General features: G+C 41.4%; 1 protein-coding gene across 1 annotated transcript in view; it reads right to left on the reverse strand.

Annotated features, from left to right (window-relative positions):
- ITGA8 (integrin subunit alpha 8) overlaps nt 1-18,995 on the reverse strand; it is a 181,795-nt gene that overhangs the window by 62,827 nt on the left and 99,973 nt on the right. The window contains exons 15-21 of the mRNA XM_037141295.2: nt 16,063-16,170; nt 10,707-10,762; nt 10,141-10,295; nt 8,765-8,902; nt 8,217-8,284; nt 6,657-6,804; nt 734-826 (exon numbers count right to left, since the gene is read on the reverse strand). Of these exons, the coding sequence (XP_036997190.2) occupies nt 734-826; nt 6,657-6,804; nt 8,217-8,284; nt 8,765-8,902; nt 10,141-10,295; nt 10,707-10,762; nt 16,063-16,170 (766 nt within the window). The remainder of the gene's footprint in view (nt 1-733; nt 827-6,656; nt 6,805-8,216; nt 8,285-8,764; nt 8,903-10,140; nt 10,296-10,706; nt 10,763-16,062; nt 16,171-18,995) is intronic.

Below are 18,995 nucleotides of genomic sequence, written 5' to 3' on the forward strand. Positions count from 1 at the left end.
TGGTAAAGGATGCGGAGAAAGAGGACAGGAGGAGGAGAGGTGAGGGCGCAGTGGGGGGTAGGGGGGAAGAGAAGGGGAAGGAGGAGGAGGAGGATGAGGAGGAGGAGAATCAAAGACCCAACTCCTTATTCCTTTGTAGGCTTGTTACAGGTCATTATGAACCCTTTCTTTTTCTTGCTACACTTCACTTTCTTATTCTTCAAGTAAGATACCAGGTCTTCAAGTAATATTTGGTAAAGCTGATATAGCTGAATTATTATAATATTTTAATATGAAAACACTGTGTATAATATTCATATGGGAGGTATATTGGAAATAAAAATTTAATTATCTTTGCTAAAAATTTTTAATTGTTCTTAAATCCTTTACTTAATTGTATTTGTTTTTAAATTCAAAGAAAAAAGTTGTAGTAAATTCAAGGGAAAAATAGTCAACAACAAAAAAAGCCATGCTAAAAAAATAGTATTCATAGATCCGTTGTGAGTAAAACACATGTAAGTATAATGTCCAAAGAGAAAGCATGCAAAAGTATTCATCTTCTTGTGTTTTTAACCTTGTACTATCCACTCGGTGTTGCTAATAATACTAAATCCCACTACCCTGGTAATTTCCTGCCTAATTTGTTTTAATTGCTATGTGCTAAATTGCTGAGTGCTAATTAGGGAGCTTTCCATTAGTTCCCTTTAAAATTCAATTAGACAGAAATCGGTAAGAGCTTCTGGTTTTCTCTTACATTTGTTCCAGCCACCATCGGGTTCCCCAGGTCGCACACCACCATTCTGGTTACATTTTCCATCTTGTACTCACAGCTCAGGGGTCGGAATCCCTGCAACAGGAAAGAACACCAGGGCGGAGTTCAGGGGGCAGAATAAATTACATCCTGTCAAGAAAGCAATGCTGTGGGTGGGAGGCTCGTCTTGATTTCAAACACCTGTGTGGGTAAATGGGCCCAAGAATTAATTTGTGACCATCAGCTCAGAAGAAAAACTGGAGAGAAAAGGTTGAAGTTTAATGTTAGAAAGAAACATTTTAGACTGGTAAACACATTTATTGTGTTAACCCTTGAGAAAACAATGCTTCCTACAGTATTTATACAAATGTTGGAGATATTACTTTCCTTAATGTTAGTGTTAAATTAAGATCACAGATAATTCATCACAAATAAAGAACTTTATTCCTGCAAAAATGAAATGAAAATAATGTGCATAGAAGACCACATAACTTAATGACCACTTGCAGGAGAATTGCTTTGAACACAAATTTCTACACATCGGGTCCCGTTTTGAGATTACAACATCGAACTAAATTCAATCCTCTGAATACTTGAGATTGAAAGAAAACACCTTCATTTTCCCCGCACTTCCTGTCTCCCTTCTCTTCCCTATATCTTAATCTGATTAGAATGTCCAGAAACTCAGGTTCGAAGAGGTGCTTGGAACTATGCATTGGAGAAGGTCTCAAGGTTACACCAGAGAACAGGGGAAAGAAGAGGAGGTTTTTCTCTGAGCTCCTGCTCTCTGCTCACAGCTCCACCTCATGTTCCTGGTTGCTCCCAGCTGCCTAGAAATCCACACCTTGTTCTCTACCCTGAACCCTTTCCATATTCCAAAACATAATGTCCCTATTGCCCTGCTCTGCCTTTGGTGATAGCTACCTACTCACCCATCATTTTACTCTAACTTGTTAAGTGCTACTAATATATCACCCATGAGAAAGAGGTGAAGGGATCAAGAAGTACAAATTGGTAGGTACAAAATAGTCAGGAGGATGTAAACTACAACATAGGGAATACAGTCAATAATATTGCAATAACTATGCATGGTGCCAGGTGGGTACTGGAAGTATCCAGGGGAACACTACGTAAAGTATATGATTGTGTAACCACTGTGCTGTACACCGGAAACCAATACAAAATAATGGTGAAAGTAAAATGTAATTGAAAATTTAGAATTAAACTTCTCAGAAAAAACTCTATAATCCGCCCCCCAAAATATCTATCACCTAAAGCCCTTGTGCCCAAAGATAAGCTTCCAAAATGAGGGCATTCGTAAAGGAGGAACCTTTGGGAATTTGTGCTCCATGGCAGGTCCATGGAAGAAGGTTCCTAATGTGGGGACTATTTACCCATCCCTCAGCTCGGTTGAAATTGCAGGTAAGGAAGTAGTGTGAATTTCCAAGTAAAAGTTTCAGAAACCAAAACCAAAACAAGGAAAAGCCAAACACACCCCCAGTATCTTGGTAAAATATTCTGTAGGTAGATCATCATGTGCTTTGAGAAAAGAAGCATCAGAGGGAGGAGGGTTTTGTATCAGTTCTGTTGCCAGTGCCTCCGAGCAGTTTGGCACAAAGAGGTGTTGGGAGACACAGGGCAGAAGTAACTCACACTCTCTCCTAAGCAGGAGCCTTCAGGGAAAGAGACGAACGCAGAACCAACTGTTAAGTCCTCCTCCCAGAGGGCCCATTTCAAGTCTGTCCCAGGTCATGAGAAAGGGGAGAACCACTGATATTTGGAGGCATTATTGAACGCATGCTCTTTCTAAACATGAAATGAATGACCTGTCAGTCTCTTGATGAAACTAAGAAACATTTTTAAAAAATTGATATTATTGGGGTGACATTGGTTCATAAAATTATACAGGTTTCAGGTCTGCAGTTCAATAACACATCATCTGTACATTGCACTGTGTTCGCCATCCCAAGTCAAGCTCCTTCCATCCACATTTATCCCCCTTTCCCTCTGCTAAGCACATACTGTTGTCTGTCTAGGAGGATTTTTTTCTTTATCCCTTCACCAAAACATATCTTCAAAAAGCTGGTAATATTCCCTCTTCTCAAAGATACCTTTAGCACGTACTTCAGTTAAAAATTCATAACTAACTCTAATTGTACAGAGATGTGTTGTGTTGAGATTATTAATTCAATCCTGAAAACAGGGGAAAAAACCAGCAAAAGCTTTTTTTAAAGAAAGTCCACATATCTCCTGAATATAATTCAAGGATTTAGTTTCTATGTAAATATTTTTATCTTATCTAAAGGTTAAAAGTTATGTGTACATTTTTTTCCTAGCTTCCTAGAAATAGCTTTTCCACATCAATCAGTTAGTTCTTCTCTCTCCCCAGGTCTCCCACCCTTTTTCTTTTTTTAACCTTTATTTCCTGTCTGAGTGAGAGAAACAATAACTGTTTTTCTAGATATTTCTAGGTTATTTCCCCCTGCTGTTCCAGGAACACTCTTGTCCTAATCCATTTATAGCTCGTAGGTATCATTCATGAGTTTATTCATTCACTGAAAATATTTACTGTGTACCCCTTGCCCTCACTGAATTTCCAGTTATCATTAACAACTGCAGTATGTAACCACAAGCAACTCTACTGTACCAGGTAAAGGAAACACAATTACCATAGAGTGTTAAGTTTCTTCAGGAGAGATTCATAGTGGTAGGGGCGGACATGCACCAGAAAAGGCTCCTGAGGGAAGAGACACCAAAGCTGATGGGAGGCAGTGCAGGTCAGTGGTTATGACCAAGGGCCTGGACCTAACAGCTCACAGGTTTCCATCTGAGTTCTGCTATACAACAGCTGTGCAACTCTGGATATGTTACTGCATTTCTCCTTATCTGTAAAATGGAGATGATGGTAGCCTGGCCATTTCTCTATAAAGCCGTAATGAGGATTAAGTAAATTAAATATATGCGGGAGCACAGAGCAGTGCCCAACCCACAGCAATTGTGAAAGAAATGTTAGCAGCCTCAATCACTAGTAAGCTGAGGCCTAAAGGATGAGTAGGAAGAAGTAAACTGGATAAAGGGGAAGAGGGAATAGTGTGTCAGAGAGAAGGAACTGCAGGTACAAGTTCTCTATGGTGAGAGCATGCAGGGCTATTACAGAAACTGGAAAGAGATTCCGTTCCTCTGGAATTTAAGGGGTGCAGTAAAGGAGAGAATCAATGACCAGTAATGAGGCTAAATAGGTATACAATTTAGGGGTGAGATGATTGGGGGCTTTGTTAGTCATCTCAGGAATTTGGACTTGATCCTAAAAGCAACAGAGAGCTAGCAAGGGTTTTAAGCATGCAAGTGATATAGTCAGATTTGCATCTTTAGAAAGGCGGCTTCCTTTGCAGGGAAAGGGACTGGAGGCAGGAAGATGAATTAGGACACTGTTACGGTCATTTCAGAAAAAGGCCATGCCAGCCTGGACAAAGGCAGTGACAGTGGCAGTTAAATGGACAGAGGGAGTGGACTGGAGAGATTTGGGGACTAACTTCCTACTTCAGGAAGTAGGTGGCTGCTGGTGCCTTCCTCTGAGACGGGAAATGGAGGAGGAAGGAGGAATGTGAGCGCAGGAGGACAGCAAAGTCTGGGTCTGGACACGCTGAACGTGAGGTGAGTGTGAGACAGAGGAGTGAGGGGGAGTACACGGGGGCCTCGAATAGCCAAATTCATGAAGATGGCGGGCTGAGTGGTGGTCACCAGGGGCTGGGGAGAGGGGAAATTGGGAGTTAGTGATTGATGGTGCAGAGTTTCAGTTTTGCAAGATGATGAAGGGAGCTCTGTGGAGGGATGGTGTGGGTTGCACGACAGTGTGAATGTGCTTTATGCCACTGAACTGCACCGTGCAGCGTGCACATGATGTGTTATTGAGCTGTACACCTGAAACCTGTGTGGTTTTATGAACCCATGAATAAACTCAATAAAGAATAAATTAAAATGGTAAATTTTATGTTACACATAACTTACTACTACAATAATAATAATAATAATAATAATAATACATGTAATAAAAAGGTAAAGTATATAGGTCTTTATTCCTAGAAAAACTTAGAAGGAAAGTCACCAAAGAGAAGTATAAAGGCTGGTTCAGTTAATGTTTCCAAAGAAAGAGATAACTGCCACCTGCATTTTTGAAAAGATGAATGTTTTCAACAAAACAATAACACAATTAGATAATCCCGATACCTTTCCCCTGGAGAAAAAATTGTTTAAAAAAACTTGAACTGAGTCTAAATGAAAAGATACGCAACCTCAAACTGCTCAGAAACAAAGAAGTGAGAGTGTGGCTTAGTCTGAGCGAAGTCTCTGCCCCAGAAACCGATGGAAGAGGAGCGGAGGGCGCATCTGAGGTTATGATGGGTAACGTCTGTTGTAACACGTACAGCCAAAGACGGAAACGGCAAATGCTCTCCCACGTTTTCCACTCCACGAAGTGAGCAGTAAACTGGACGTTTTGCTGAAAGGAAAACATTCTAGCATAGACGCTCTGTTCGACAAAATTAGAGGAGGAGTGGCCTGAAGGGAATTGAAACAGAAATGAGAGGAACCCTGGAAAGTTTAAAAACAACATACTGAAGCTCACTGTTTGGTTAGTTTGTGTATTATCTGCATGGAATATTTATAGGTGATAGTTTTCTATGAATTTCCTGAACGGAAACTTGTAATGATTTTGTGATTGCCAAAGATACATGACTATTACCCACCCAGATTTATTTATTTATTCAGTGTATTTATTTATTTATTTTGTTTTTTTCCACATATTTTATTGTTGTTCAAGTACAGTTGGTCAGATTTATTTTTTTATCAAAAAGATAATTTAACCAAAACATGAACCATGAGACTAGAGGTTTAAAGAGAGAATTTTATATTCTTGGTATTTTTCAATGCCTATAAAATAGCAATATTATAGCAGTTGGTCAACATTTCTTTAGAGGAATTATTTTTCATTCAGTTATTTAATCATTAGCATGTTCAAACTCCTCAGAATATGCCATATGTGGAAACTCAGATGCATTTAATAAGTCGTAGTCCAATGAACAGACCCATCTGTGAGTGGCTAAGGGGCACCCAATGTGCCTAGCTCCGTGCGAAATGCCCTGATGACTATGAGAGAATGTGAAGCTGAGTCTCTGCCCTTAATTGTGAGTCTGCATATTGCTGAAAATGAGGGACTCACTCCATTATCCTACAATGTGTTGGTAATGTTTCTTGAGACCAAACGCTTATAAACACAGCAGAACCTTTGGATACCCTGAGTGGGAAGATTCTTGTTCTGATAAGGAAGGAAAGGCGATAAAAAGCATCCATGTCAGTTTAATAAACAGTGGCACTGCAGGTCTGGCAAAGGACGGAGGCCTGGCTTTTCTTGGTCCCAGTCCTGAAAAGGTGGACCATGAAGAAAGAAAAATGAATGTGTTTCCTTTCCAGTGCCTGTCTAGGCTGTTATCAGCGCTCAGCTGGGATTGGCTGGACCTTCCTGCACGAGCAATAATGAGAACCAGACCTCCTGAGATCTGCTTGAAACGTAAAGGAACTCAAAACAAAGGCCTGAAAACAGTCAGCCAGGGTGGGAGTCAGCTTGTGAATTGAGCTAATAGATCCGTCAGTTGGTAAACTGCTGCTCTCAGCCAGTTGCAGTCTCTTCCTCACTTCAGCTCTCAAACGCTGGCCAGTTCACCCCTGCACCGTGGCCAACAAAGACCTTAATACCGTATAAGATCACCCCCCTTCCTGGCTTACTGCAATTATTATTAACAAAGTAAAGTGCCACTTCGTTCTCTTTTATTTTGGAAGAAACTCTCACCTGAGGTGGCTCTACTGAACACTGATTTGACTCCCAAAACATACCTAGCTCTTTACTTCTTCAGACATCGTTAGGCATTACCTTGTTGCTGCGCTCAATCCCCACATAATCTGCCTCTTCTGGAATCAGCACAAAAAGTTCGGCTTCATAGGCTCCTTCTCCTTCATTTCTGGCATTGATTATGAGCATAAGGTGATTTTCATCTCCAATGATGACCTGATGCTTATCTCTAGAAATGCAGTTTAACAGGAATCATTAGATACTACACTTCTCTGGATTCATCAGTATTTTATTTAAGGACTTACCTGGGGTGAGGGACAGATGGCAGAGGCAGAAATGCAAGACTGGGACAGAAAGAAGGTGGATGGTCATGAAGGGGTGGTGAGAAGAACCAAGACAGCCATGTCCAGATAGAAAGGGCCAGAAAATAGCCAGCGATTGGCTGGTAAATGTTTTAACAACCAGGTCTCTCCTAAAACCCCCAAAACCAAAAAAATCCCACCCCAAACTACATTTATTTGTAGCATTTGCTGATTCCAGTGGTATAAGTCCTTCCACTGTGGTCCATTTCAATCTACTGACACACTTAACAATCTTCCAGCAAAAGTTCTAGAAAATTTAACAGTTGGCTCACAAGCCAAGAATGAGCAGCTCCAGCACATCCCTGAAAACATCAGCAGGAGGTGAGGTAAGCAGTGGAAAGAAAGGGAGAGACATAGTTGAGAGACTCGGAGGGAGAGAAGTGTAATGCAAACTGGACGATAAGAGGAAAGAAGGAGGCCGATGAAAGATCACCAATAGCTGAGTGAGGATTATGAGGTATTTTGAGGAAATTTAATTCACTCCAAACTTCAAATTGAACCAACATTTGGAAATGCCTGTTTCACTTTTGACCTTTCATCAGAGCTATTGCTTTGGATACTGGCTAACTGGTGAAGCTTGGAGAAAGCTTCCTTGAGAGGTTCCAAGCAAATTCCAAACACGGGCAGCGAGTCAGGTCCTGGTGGGCAGGGGTGAAGGAGCACAAACTGTTTATTCCCATCATAGATGCTTTATGTCTTAATCTGATTTCTTCCCATATCACAAAGCAATGCAATCACCAGTCTGGACTAGTGGCTCGCCATTCCAGGCACCCGGAAAGCCCTTTGATTCTTACTTGATTTTGTGGCACCTTCTGCTTTACCCCATAGAGTGCCACTACATTTTTTTCCCCAGCAAATTAAATCTGAGTTTGTTTTGACAGTTTTAAGGATGTCTTTGAGTCACGGGGTGCTGTGAAAAAAGTTTCTGCCAAGGTGTCGATGGAAGCTGCCTGTCTCTGAATCCTCTGCCCACAGAACTGAGCCAAGTAAATACAACCTGAACCACCCCACAGATGGGTTTACTTTGAACAAAAACATTTCCCCCCACTTCTGCTGAAAGATGAAACAGCCCAGGCGAAATCTCGGGGTGTGTCACTTGACACCGATGACAAAGAAGTGACCCAAACCACAGGCTAACCTAAAGGGTAGCCAAGCTCAAGAATTTCACGCAGCGTATCTTTTTGTAGTAGTTGGACGTGTATACTTTCTCCAGAGAAGCTTTAAGTAAACACCTGTATTCCATTAGATAAAATGTACGAGTTTATTTATTTAAACTTACGGTCTAGCTGACAGCTTCAAGTCAGGAATGCACATGTTGTCTTCTCCACAGTCCACCAGGATATGAGCCTGGGTAGGGCAAACACACATCAGGAGCAATCTTGGGAAACCTGAATCACATCCTTCTCCTTGAACGTTATGAACGATTCCACAAATCAAACCAGGGCTTTCGTTGCCCTCAGCATGCTCCTACCCACCTAGAAGCCCCACGTTGGACAACGACCTCCCGACATAGGCTACTTTACATACTAACCCAATTCCAATTCATTCTGAGATGTCTGTAAAGAATGTGACTCTGGCAATGTTTTGAGGATTACAGGCTGTGTTGCTTTCATTACAGCCACATTTTGAAGAAATTAAATCTTAGTCGCACAAGGGGGCAGGTTTCCGAAAATGCAATAATGAAGTGTTTCAGGAAACACATTAGAAAAATCTCCCAAATGGCACATGTTGGTGCATGGGAATGGGGGCTTGATTCCACCTGGGGGTCACAAGAGCAGCGCTCAGGGCTGAACGGGAATATACCACCAAAGGCCGTCAGGGACCTACCTGTTCAGTAACAACATTTTCCCTATAGTGGTTCAATATCGGTGCCACTTCCAGGCCTTCCTGAAAGGTGGATTCATCCAAACTGTAATTCAAACTAATGTTGATTGGAGATAATTTATCTCGGAATTCAGTTTCATCCTGGGGAAAACAATTACCAACTCAAGAAAGGCTCTGTGAATTAGCTGCAAGATGTTACTCTGTAAAAGAGGCACTTGACTTTACTCAATGAAAGTGAATGATGAACTAATTATCACCACCGAGAGCTTAAGCACACACTGACTGATGTGGTACTAGTGGCCAGCTTAATTAACATGTGCTCAGAGATGAATTATTCGGAGCCCTGGCTTCATTGAAATATATGCTTACAGAGGTAAACTTCAGTTTCCCCAGATCTGCAAAACTCACACGGATTGGCCAAATCACAAATTTAAAATATCATACTTATATATGCAATAAATGTTGAAAATTTCACAAATTGGGATACATATTTTCATGAGGTTGGCAGAATTTATGAGTCCATTTATAAGTCTTTTTCGGCTCCAGGGAAGGAAACATCTTGATTCTCTTCCTCTCTTATCATCCCTTTAAGCTCTCCCAAGCATGAACTTTGAAACACCTTCAGCACATCTGAAGTCCCTTCCAGGAGAGCAGCACCAGCAGCAGCCGAGAGCACCCAGAACCCCTTCCATGTGGTGCACACGCCCACCCTTCAGTTGTGTGCCAGTCACGCGGAGACTCGAGGGCCGTGGGCCGAGCTTCCTAGGGTGTGTTTGTAAGCTTTGCCTTCGCCAGGTGTCCCCTCACTAACACAATCCACTAAAGGAGGAGATGAAATGAGAGTAACAACAACCTCGCAACTGGTAAGAAGGTGAAATAACCGTATTATAAATATTTTGGCCTTTTAAATTTCACAGTACATTTGGATTCACTGTTTAAAATCCCCTGCTTTAAATATATAATTATAAATGACTTTTAATAAAGGCTTGGAATGCCTAAATATTTTCCTGAGTTGGCTCTGAAATGCGCATTGATAAAATCTGGCCAAACATACTCACGTAGGAGAAAAATTCTAATAAATTGTACTTAACATTTACTTTTTTGGGGGGGGAGGCAGTTAGAAGTGAAAACCACGTAAATTAGTGCTATTATCAACACTGCGAACAAAGTTGGAAAAAAGCCATGAGAACGAAGAGCAACACGTCCCTGGAGTAGCAGAAAACAGCTCGGACGGAGATGGGAGTGTGCGGCCTTACCGTGAAGTTCCCTCCACTAACACAAAAACAGACGTGAGACAAGAGTGACAGTTAAATGGAGAAAAATGGTTGAAACTGGGCTTTGAGTGTGAGAGGCCAGGGAGGTGACGCTGGAACACTTACTCGCAGGTAGACCACGAAGTCCTGGCACTGGCGGGATTTCTGCCCCCTTATCAGGAGGGGGAAGGTGAGGTGTGACTGATGGTTATCAAGGAAGAGCGTGCGTTTAATGGCTCCTTTTTGTTTCAGGGAATCTAACTGCACCTCGGCAGTGAGGCCTAAAGAACAGAAATTAAGCAAATGTAACCCAGAAAGGAGAAGCATTGAGTGAGTGCAGTGTTTTATCAGCGGCACGAGTTCCTGTTTCATCTCACTCAGGAACCATTGTTTTCATCCTCGGAATTGAAAACAACACAGGAGCTGAGAGAAATTTTATGAAATACTGTCCAAACGAAAAAGGTTGTTTTTAAAACAAATGGTCATTTCCCCCACAATTATTTCTGTTTTTATGGCTAATATTAATACTAATTATTTGAGTAATGTTTATGTGAGGAGGTTCCATATACACACTAGGGATCTTGGTATTGCTAAAGGGCTCATTGAAAGTTTTATGTGGTGTGTGCAGAGAAATGCTTACGACTGACTTTTCTGAGTACATTAGAGGACTATAAAAATGAAGACATGCTCACCTACTGTGTTTGAAATGCTCTGGCCTTCTACAGATGCACACACTCTTAAGGAAAAGCTATGGAAAATAAGAGTCAATAGTTTATTGGTTAATGAAGTTTTGAATCTGAAGTAGAGCTCTTCCTTAACCATACCCCAGACATAGGAATACATTGTTTTCCTCTATACTTCTGCTATAACACACATACAACTAGAAAAATAAATATGCACATATTTATTTATCAATATATTTTTATAAAAACATCTATATGCATATCCTACCAGTTGAACACAACACTAATACAATTAAGACTAGTTATAAACACACAATACAAAATATACAGATGATATTTGTAGAACAGTATACCTGAAACCTATGTAATTTTATTAACCTATGTCACCCCAATACATCCAATTTAAAAAAAAGACTGGTGAGGTTAGCTGTTTAATAATGGACTGATTGATCAATTACTTGCTGCCTTTATTCAACACATGAATATTTCCAAATGCCGGTCAGTGAAGAAGTGCCATGTTCCATGGCAGGGAAACAGCTAATAGCAGAGCCCGGAGATGAGCAAGAACATGCCGCGGTTGAGGAACGTGAAGAAATCCCATGTGGTTTGTGCATTACAGCAAGACGGGGAAGATTGGTAGGGGACAGGGCTCTGAAATCCATGTTAAAGAATCTGGATTTAATCCTAAGAGACATGGAGCACCATGGTGTGATTAACCCACATCCCCACTCTGGTGGGAAGGCGAGGGACCTTGGCCAAACCTGATGGGGGGGGTACAGTTTGAGGCAGAGGCACTAGAAGAGGGAACAGCGAGAGAAGGAACATCAGGAGCACAGAGTGGCTGTCTCAAGTGAGGCAGGTACAATGAATGACATATAAAAACAATAAACACAGGCAGATGTGCACAAGCGACACTTTAAACGTAAATGAATGACCCTCGAACATGGACAATGGTATGGGGATTGCCTGAGGGAGTGGGAGGGCGGGCTAGGTGGGGGAGGGCAAAAGGGGAAAAATTGCAGCAACCATCATAGCATAACCAATGAAATATTTAAACTAAAAAAGAGACACTGTAGTTTTGCCTTGAGCACACTCCAGAGCGGTGTCTGCTGTGGCCTGTAGGACGATGACCTGCACTCGGACCTGTCCTGTGGCCGCAGAAGGAACAAAAATGGCCGGTTGGCTCTGCCTGACTTGGCTGAATGTGCTCAGCTCCCTCCTGAAAAATGTCAAGGCCTAACAGCCAGCCTTTGAGATGGGTCTTTTCTACATTTCTAAGGAAGTAAAAATATAAGAAAATACTTAAGGATGATTTAATGACAGTCTCAGCATTTTTGCTAGTAAAATATATAGTATGATTAGAATATTTCTACAGAATCCAAAAGGAATAAATAATCCCTAATCATACATTAATGATGTGTCAGCTTCCTGTGTCAAACAATGAAAATGTGTCACATCTGGGATCCATCTATCCACCATGACCTCAGTCAGCATTTCCCTTCAGGGTAAATAATTTGCCACATGCCATTAAGCCAAAAGTTTCCTGAGATTTCTCTGTTATTACAGTGTTTTTACCCCTTCCCCAGAGAAATCACAAATCCCGGCCCTATTCTCCTTCTATTAGATATATTCAGGGAAGACAAACAGTTCATTGCATCTTCAAATAAACTAGCAGGTCTGGCTTTCAAAATTGGAATTGTTTTTCCATGTCCAACTTTTTTGGAAGCCCTTGGTTATCAAAGAAAGCTGTGAACTATTATTAATAATTATTAACTGAGTTAAAATTTCAAACTAGAATTTAGGTTCCTAGTCAATATGGTGCATGATAGCATGAATGGTTCTGACTGGAACAAAAAAAGGTCAATTCAGCCCCAGCACATAAACTACTGAATGAAATGGTCTACAGTGCTTCTGATAAGTCAGAGGCAGGACAACCCACTACTAACCCTGTAACACAAATTCCGACCCAATGCAATGGTGGTTGGAACAAGGACTCGGTGATACAACAGGGCTCATAGCCACGGGTGATGGAGAAAGAATGAGATAAATGAGGACCAGGATTTAAGTAGCAATTCATTTTTCAGTCTGACCAATTCAATACTATTTCATTCGTAGCAAATACTATACTTCACATGAGGTTAGGCATACATGAAGTTTTTTTCTTCATACGTGAAGATTTGAGAAGTATGTGGACTTTTAAATTTATAAAATGAAAAATGAGAAATTCTAGTGGCGGGCACTTTCTACAACTACATCACTATTTGAAAGATGAAGAAATTCACATCGAGGGAAGTGAAGAACTATTTCCCAATTAGAGTGCACTTAATAGTTTTCAGATGTACAGTACAAGGTTATTTCAAATATAGATGAAAATTATAAGAAATAAAATCAACAAATGCTTTTTAAGCATTTTAGAAAAACTGAGCCAAATTCTTAGGACAAATTAAAAAGGTATCAGAGAATCTCATTCTAGACTGAACCAGCTATGAGCTTTCATCTTCTAATGCTCTAAGCTACCATCCAAAATTTTTTAATATGAAAATGAAACACCTTTCAGAAAATGTACACACAGAATAAATAATTACAAAGGCATATTCCATATATTTTTCCATATATAGCAAGTTGCATTTTATCTTTTTTTTAAAAAATATTTTATTTATTTATTTTTCGAGAGAGGGGAAGGGAAGGAGAAAGAGTGGGAGAGAAATATCAATGTATGGTTGCCTCTCATGAGTCCCCTGCTGGGAACTGGCCTGCAACCCAGGCATGTGCCCTGACTGGGAATCGAACCGCGATACTCTGGTTCGCAGGCCCGCGCTCAATCCACTGAGCTATGCCAGCCAGGGCTGCATTTTATCTTAATAACATGATTTAATGCAACAAGGAAAATGGTGTATGAAAAGAAACACATTTTGTTGTTACAGAGTAATATTCTTCCCATAAGACCAAAGAGATCACATAATCTGTTAAAGCTACTTAAATTTTATAAAGATACTATATTAAAAACCCTGGGGAAAAAAAAAAAAAACACCTACTTTGAAACAACACTTCCTATCAGAGCGTACCACAAACACGTGCTTAGAGGACTTCAGCCCAGGGCCCACTCCACTGTCAACGTGCGAACACAGGACTACAGGGAAGCACTGAGTTTCTCATACTCACACCCATGCAGCTCTCCCAGCTCCTGTCACATTCTTTACTCATGCTGGGGGAAGGGTAGGTGGTAGCTCTTTCACCTAATTTCTCAGGTCAGGTTTTCATTATAGTATTTTATAGTTTTGAACCATTTTAAAGGGTGCTCAGGGCATTCCCTAGCTACTTGCAAAAGCTGGTTAAGGAGAGGAGAGGCCTCTAAGAATGGGAACTCCCAGCAAAGAATATTTTTCAAAGAATTTTTTTGGGTCTTCTTCACCCCCACCCTCCACCCGCGAAGGCTTTGACTTGACTATGAATTCCTAGCCACAGGCCATCAACAGCACACTAAAACTGGCTGGAAACACTGACCTTCTTTGGGTCGAGACTCCATTCTCAGGAACCAAATGGACTGCCTGAGTCAGTGCAGTTAAATCTCTGGAAAACGAGTGCCAATCTCAAACAGGACAAGTGTTTGTTGGTCTTTCAGAGGATATACCCTGGTGGCATTACCCAGTAGGACAGACTTCTGAGACTTGTAGACTTACACGTTAGAAAAAAGGTGGCGTTTTCTCAGGCTGTGTTAAAATCGAGTTCCATTTTGTACTCCCTTTGAATTACTGGTGAAATCCAAAGCAACCCTTTCTTTCAGAAGTTGTATAAGCCATGCTCTCTAATGGCCCAGGCAAAGGAAGCATAATTCTCCTGCTATCCTCATGATGAGATCATGGCCACAAAAATAGTGTTTCAGAAACAAAAGTCTCTATTTTTATAATGTTTACCTTCTGTCTAACTGTACATGCTATGTTAGAAAACTGACATCTGTTTTTGGCAAAGGAAATCGAGTGATATAACCCAAGCATGACTACTGAAGAAAAAAAGGACACTAGGAGGAAGGCCCTTTGTAGTACAGGCTTCTCCCACTAGGTGAGTGTTCTAGGAACCCATCTGTATCAGTGTACCAGCTGGTGTTGTTGTGAGAGGCTGCGTTCAGCTTCAGTCAATGTTTTTGAAGACTCTTTCAATGTATTTGCACATTTCGTGATGGGTGATTTATGAGTACATCTGCCCACACTGCGCTGAATGTTCAGCAGTTTTTGACCAAAACCAGAGTGACCCCCATGTACCAATCTCTCTATTCACCCAGTCTTACCCCAAGCAATTTTTTGTTTGTTTGCTTCCTGGATGAAAAATGTCCTCAAAGAGAAATGTTTTACTGGTGCACCAGAAGAGATGAAACAAAAAATGGCAGAAGCTCTAAAAGGGATGAAAATCTAAAAGTTCAAAAACTGTTCTGAGCCATGGGAAGAACATTTTGATGGGTGTATTGCACCAAATGGAGAGTGTTTTAAAAGTGACTGAAGTTTAAACATGTGAGAATAAAATACACAATTTTTATAAATAAATTCTATTTTTTTCCTGGGTCCCATCTGGTACTATGTCTGAAGAATGGTATCCATAGTGTATGTAAAAGCAAAAATCAAGGTACTTTATTATATTTTCAGTTTGGTTAATGTTTTTTTTTAATATGCCAAGAATCTGAAAGAGATCGCCAAGATTTGTTTCATTGGGAACTTTCCCAAATGATTTTATACATCTGACCTTTGAATAGGTGGTGGGTAGGGTCACTGATTCCCAACCCATGCAGTATAACTTCGGACTCGATGTTCAGCCCCTCACATCTGAGGATTCAACCAGACACTGATGGAAACCCTGTTTTAGCTCTAAAGTTGGGAATCTGCAGTCGCAAATGCAAAAATACCCTTTTTGCAGTTGGGAATCTGCGGTTGGGGATGCAAAAATACTGTTTTTGATCCGTGGTTAGTGGAATCTGAGGGTGCAAAACCTGCAGACACAAAGGGCCAACTATATTTATTGAAAACAAATTTGCATATTAAGTGGACCTGCACAGTTTAAACCTTCGTCGTTCGAGAGTCACCTACACTTCTCATCTCAACTGGAGCCTGCAGGCTGTGGTAGCCTTCGTGCGGTAAGTTGACAGCAAAAGAAATCAGCATTATATCATCATCCGGCTTTTATTTATTCATTTTTTGAAAGACTTACTGTTTGCTACTCATATCTGGTGCATAGACCTGCGGCATCAGCATCCTGTTGGAGTCTTTTTGTTTCACTTTTTTAAAGAAGCTCAGAGTCTCAGGGCCCACCCCAGACCGACAGACCCAGAAGCTGTGTCTTCACAAAATCCCCGAGTGATTTGGCTGGACTAACTCACCAGGCCACAGAGGTCGTAGACTCTGGAATCTGGCAAGTTTTATTTTCCAGATTGATAATCATCGGGTGCAGCAGAAGCTGGGCATCCACTGTCACCACTGGCCTTGCTCTGCAGGGAGAAAACACAGGATTTCAATAAGCCACAGGAGCCAAAGACAGAAGCCCACCCCACTTCCAGAAGCCACTGCCAACATTCCCAGGCTTTGTGCCAAGAATTTGCCTCACCACCTGAATAGGTGGGCACCAGACCCAACTAATTACCTCTGGGAGCTGGTGAATACAGACACAGAATGTCCTTCCTGAGCCCTGCAAAGAAAGTCACCACACACCTGCTTTGCGTATGGAGCGGGTTCATGGGACCTGGTGAGGCTGCCATGAAATGCTTCTCTGGGGTCTGCTACTATATCTGTATACATCATCCTACAGTCATTTGTGTGGGGGTAAGTACTTGACTTTTGCAAATTTTCTCACCTTATTGGTCAATGTTTTTTTTTAGTTTGGTATTTTTCTAGCCACGCTTTGCAGATGTAGCTCCATACAGAGCTGTGGTTCTCAGTCCTGACTGAAAATGTAAGCATCCAGGAGCTTTAAAACAGGTGATATGGCCATGCCCCACCACAGGCAAACTGAGCCAGGTCACTGGGGTCTGGCCCAAGTGCCGGAATGTCCAACACACCTTCCAGGGGATTCTACTGTGCAGACAAGTTGGAGGGGAGGGACTAATTTAAACTCAGTTCCCACAACCCATAACCAGATGAGAATACAAGTCATAGAAAAAGGGGACAGGACAAACTTTTAAAGCTCAGTTCCATGAAATGATTGCTGGGAAGCCTGAGCCCAAGCTTCAGGTGACATCAGGAAAGGATGCTGCCTGGCCTACGATTTTCTCCGACAGGTAGGAAGGCTGTGCCTTGGGGCCAAGTGTTGTTTTGGACACTACTTTAATCAATTTCATGATTACAGCAAGGGGGCTCACTGGGAATTTCCCTAAACTCTGTTACCCTATTTATCTGTCCTCTGTTATATAGTTTTGTTTTCAATATGGTGTTAGCTCCAGTCCTTGGAAAAATGGACAATGAGATAGGATTAGCCACATAAGACATTTCAGGGACAAACATCTATGAGAGAAAGAGGGGGAGAGAGTGGAGGAGGCGGCAGCCGGTGGTCAGGCTGTGATGTGGGAGGATCCCTGAGAAGGAGTGAGGGAAGGGGGGAGTCCATAGGGAAGTTCCAGCCAGACCTGGGGTGGAGGGCGGGGGAGACAGAGGCAAAACTGCCTGTCAGAGGAGCTCCATGTCCCATGGGAAGGGGCCTGTGTTTATACCCCTGTTGTGCCGGCAATGGGCTGGGAGAAGCTCACTGGAGGTGTGACCTTGGTGCAGAAGTTGTGGTGGATTCAGAGAATAGCAGGTGGACTGCCAGTCAGTTTCACTCCATAGGCTCTGATTGGCCCATCCTTGTGGCCACAACAAACAGCTTCATCCTCATGGTACTTTGGGCGTTTCAATCATCTGATTCTCTTATCACCTGAAGTGGACAGTGGCTGCTATAAATCAGCACTCTGAGTATGTGTTGGGAACTGGTGAAGAAGAAAATCTTACCTACTTGAGGAAACCTAATTTTAGAGTCTCTCCAGGAGTAGAGCCAGGTCAGCACACCTGGGTCGGCTCTCTTCTTTTTGATATCTTGACTTAATGTCTTGATATCCTGACTTAGTGTCTCCTATTCCCATAAAAAACTTTTTTAAGAAGAAAAAGAATCTAAAAATTTTCAGCACCAATCATCTACCAGTTACTATTCTGTGTACTTTACATGCGGATTCCCACTTAATCCTTTTAAAATAACCTTATAAAATAAATATTGTTATCCCCATTTTATAGATGAAAAATCAGAGGCCCAGAAAGCTATAGGAACTAGGCCAAGATGACAAGCTGTAAGTGTGGGAATGTCCAGGCGTTTGAGACCAGACCTGTCACCTTTGAACGCACTTTGAAGCATTTGTTCAATGCTTGCTAGTGGAGGCCATGGATTCCTGGTATTTTTTGTTCCCAAATTTAGCGTCCTCACCTGACTGTAGAGGCCAAGGGACAGAGTAACATTCTCCCACCCCACATTCCTCCTCTATAAGCACATTCTGACGCATTTCTAAAGCAAAGGGCAGCATTTAAATACAGTAACATATAAAAATGTTTTGTTTTATAAGTTTTGCTAAGATTCATGGTTTATTTAACATGATGCTAGTAGGGACTGGAAGTTTGGTCATCAAATACAAGGATAAATAAAAGAGAAAAAATGAGATAAAAAGTCCCTCCAAACTTTAAAAAGAACACCTAAATGTTCTCCCAAATAAATGCTCGGGATATACTCTTTAAGGGAAAACCAACACCAAAAAGAAATGCAGGTCAAACAATAAGAAAAACACATCCATTGATAGATGAATGGAGGAAGAAAATGTGGTGAATATATACAATAAGATATTGTCTGGCTATAAAAAAGGAAATCTTATCATTGCAACAACATAGAAGACCTTGAGAACATTATGCTAGGTGAAAAAATTCAAAGACAAATACCATATGATCTCATTTGCATGTGGAATTTAAAAATAAAAGAATTTTTAAAAATGTAGACACAGAGAACAGATTGGTGGCTGCCAGAGGTGGCAGGGGTGGTGTGGGCCACGGGCAAAATGGGTAAAGGTGGTCAACAGGCCCCATTTATAACATTCATAACATTTCCAGTTACAAATACCTAAGTCCTGCAATGTAACAGCATGGTGACTATAGCTAATGAGACTATATTGCATATTTGAAAGTTGCTAAGGGGGTAGATCTTAAAAGTTCTCATCACCAGCAAAAGAAATTTGTCACTGTGTGTGGCGATGGAGGGTAACCAGACTCACTGCAGTGATCATGTCACAGTGTATACAGTGTTGGT

Source organism: Artibeus jamaicensis, unplaced genomic scaffold, assembly GCF_021234435.1.
Source record: "Artibeus jamaicensis isolate MK-2021 breed Jamaican fruit bat unplaced genomic scaffold, CSHL_Jam_final contig_426, whole genome shotgun sequence".
Classification (NCBI taxonomy): Eukaryota; Metazoa; Chordata; class Mammalia; order Chiroptera; family Phyllostomidae; genus Artibeus; species Artibeus jamaicensis.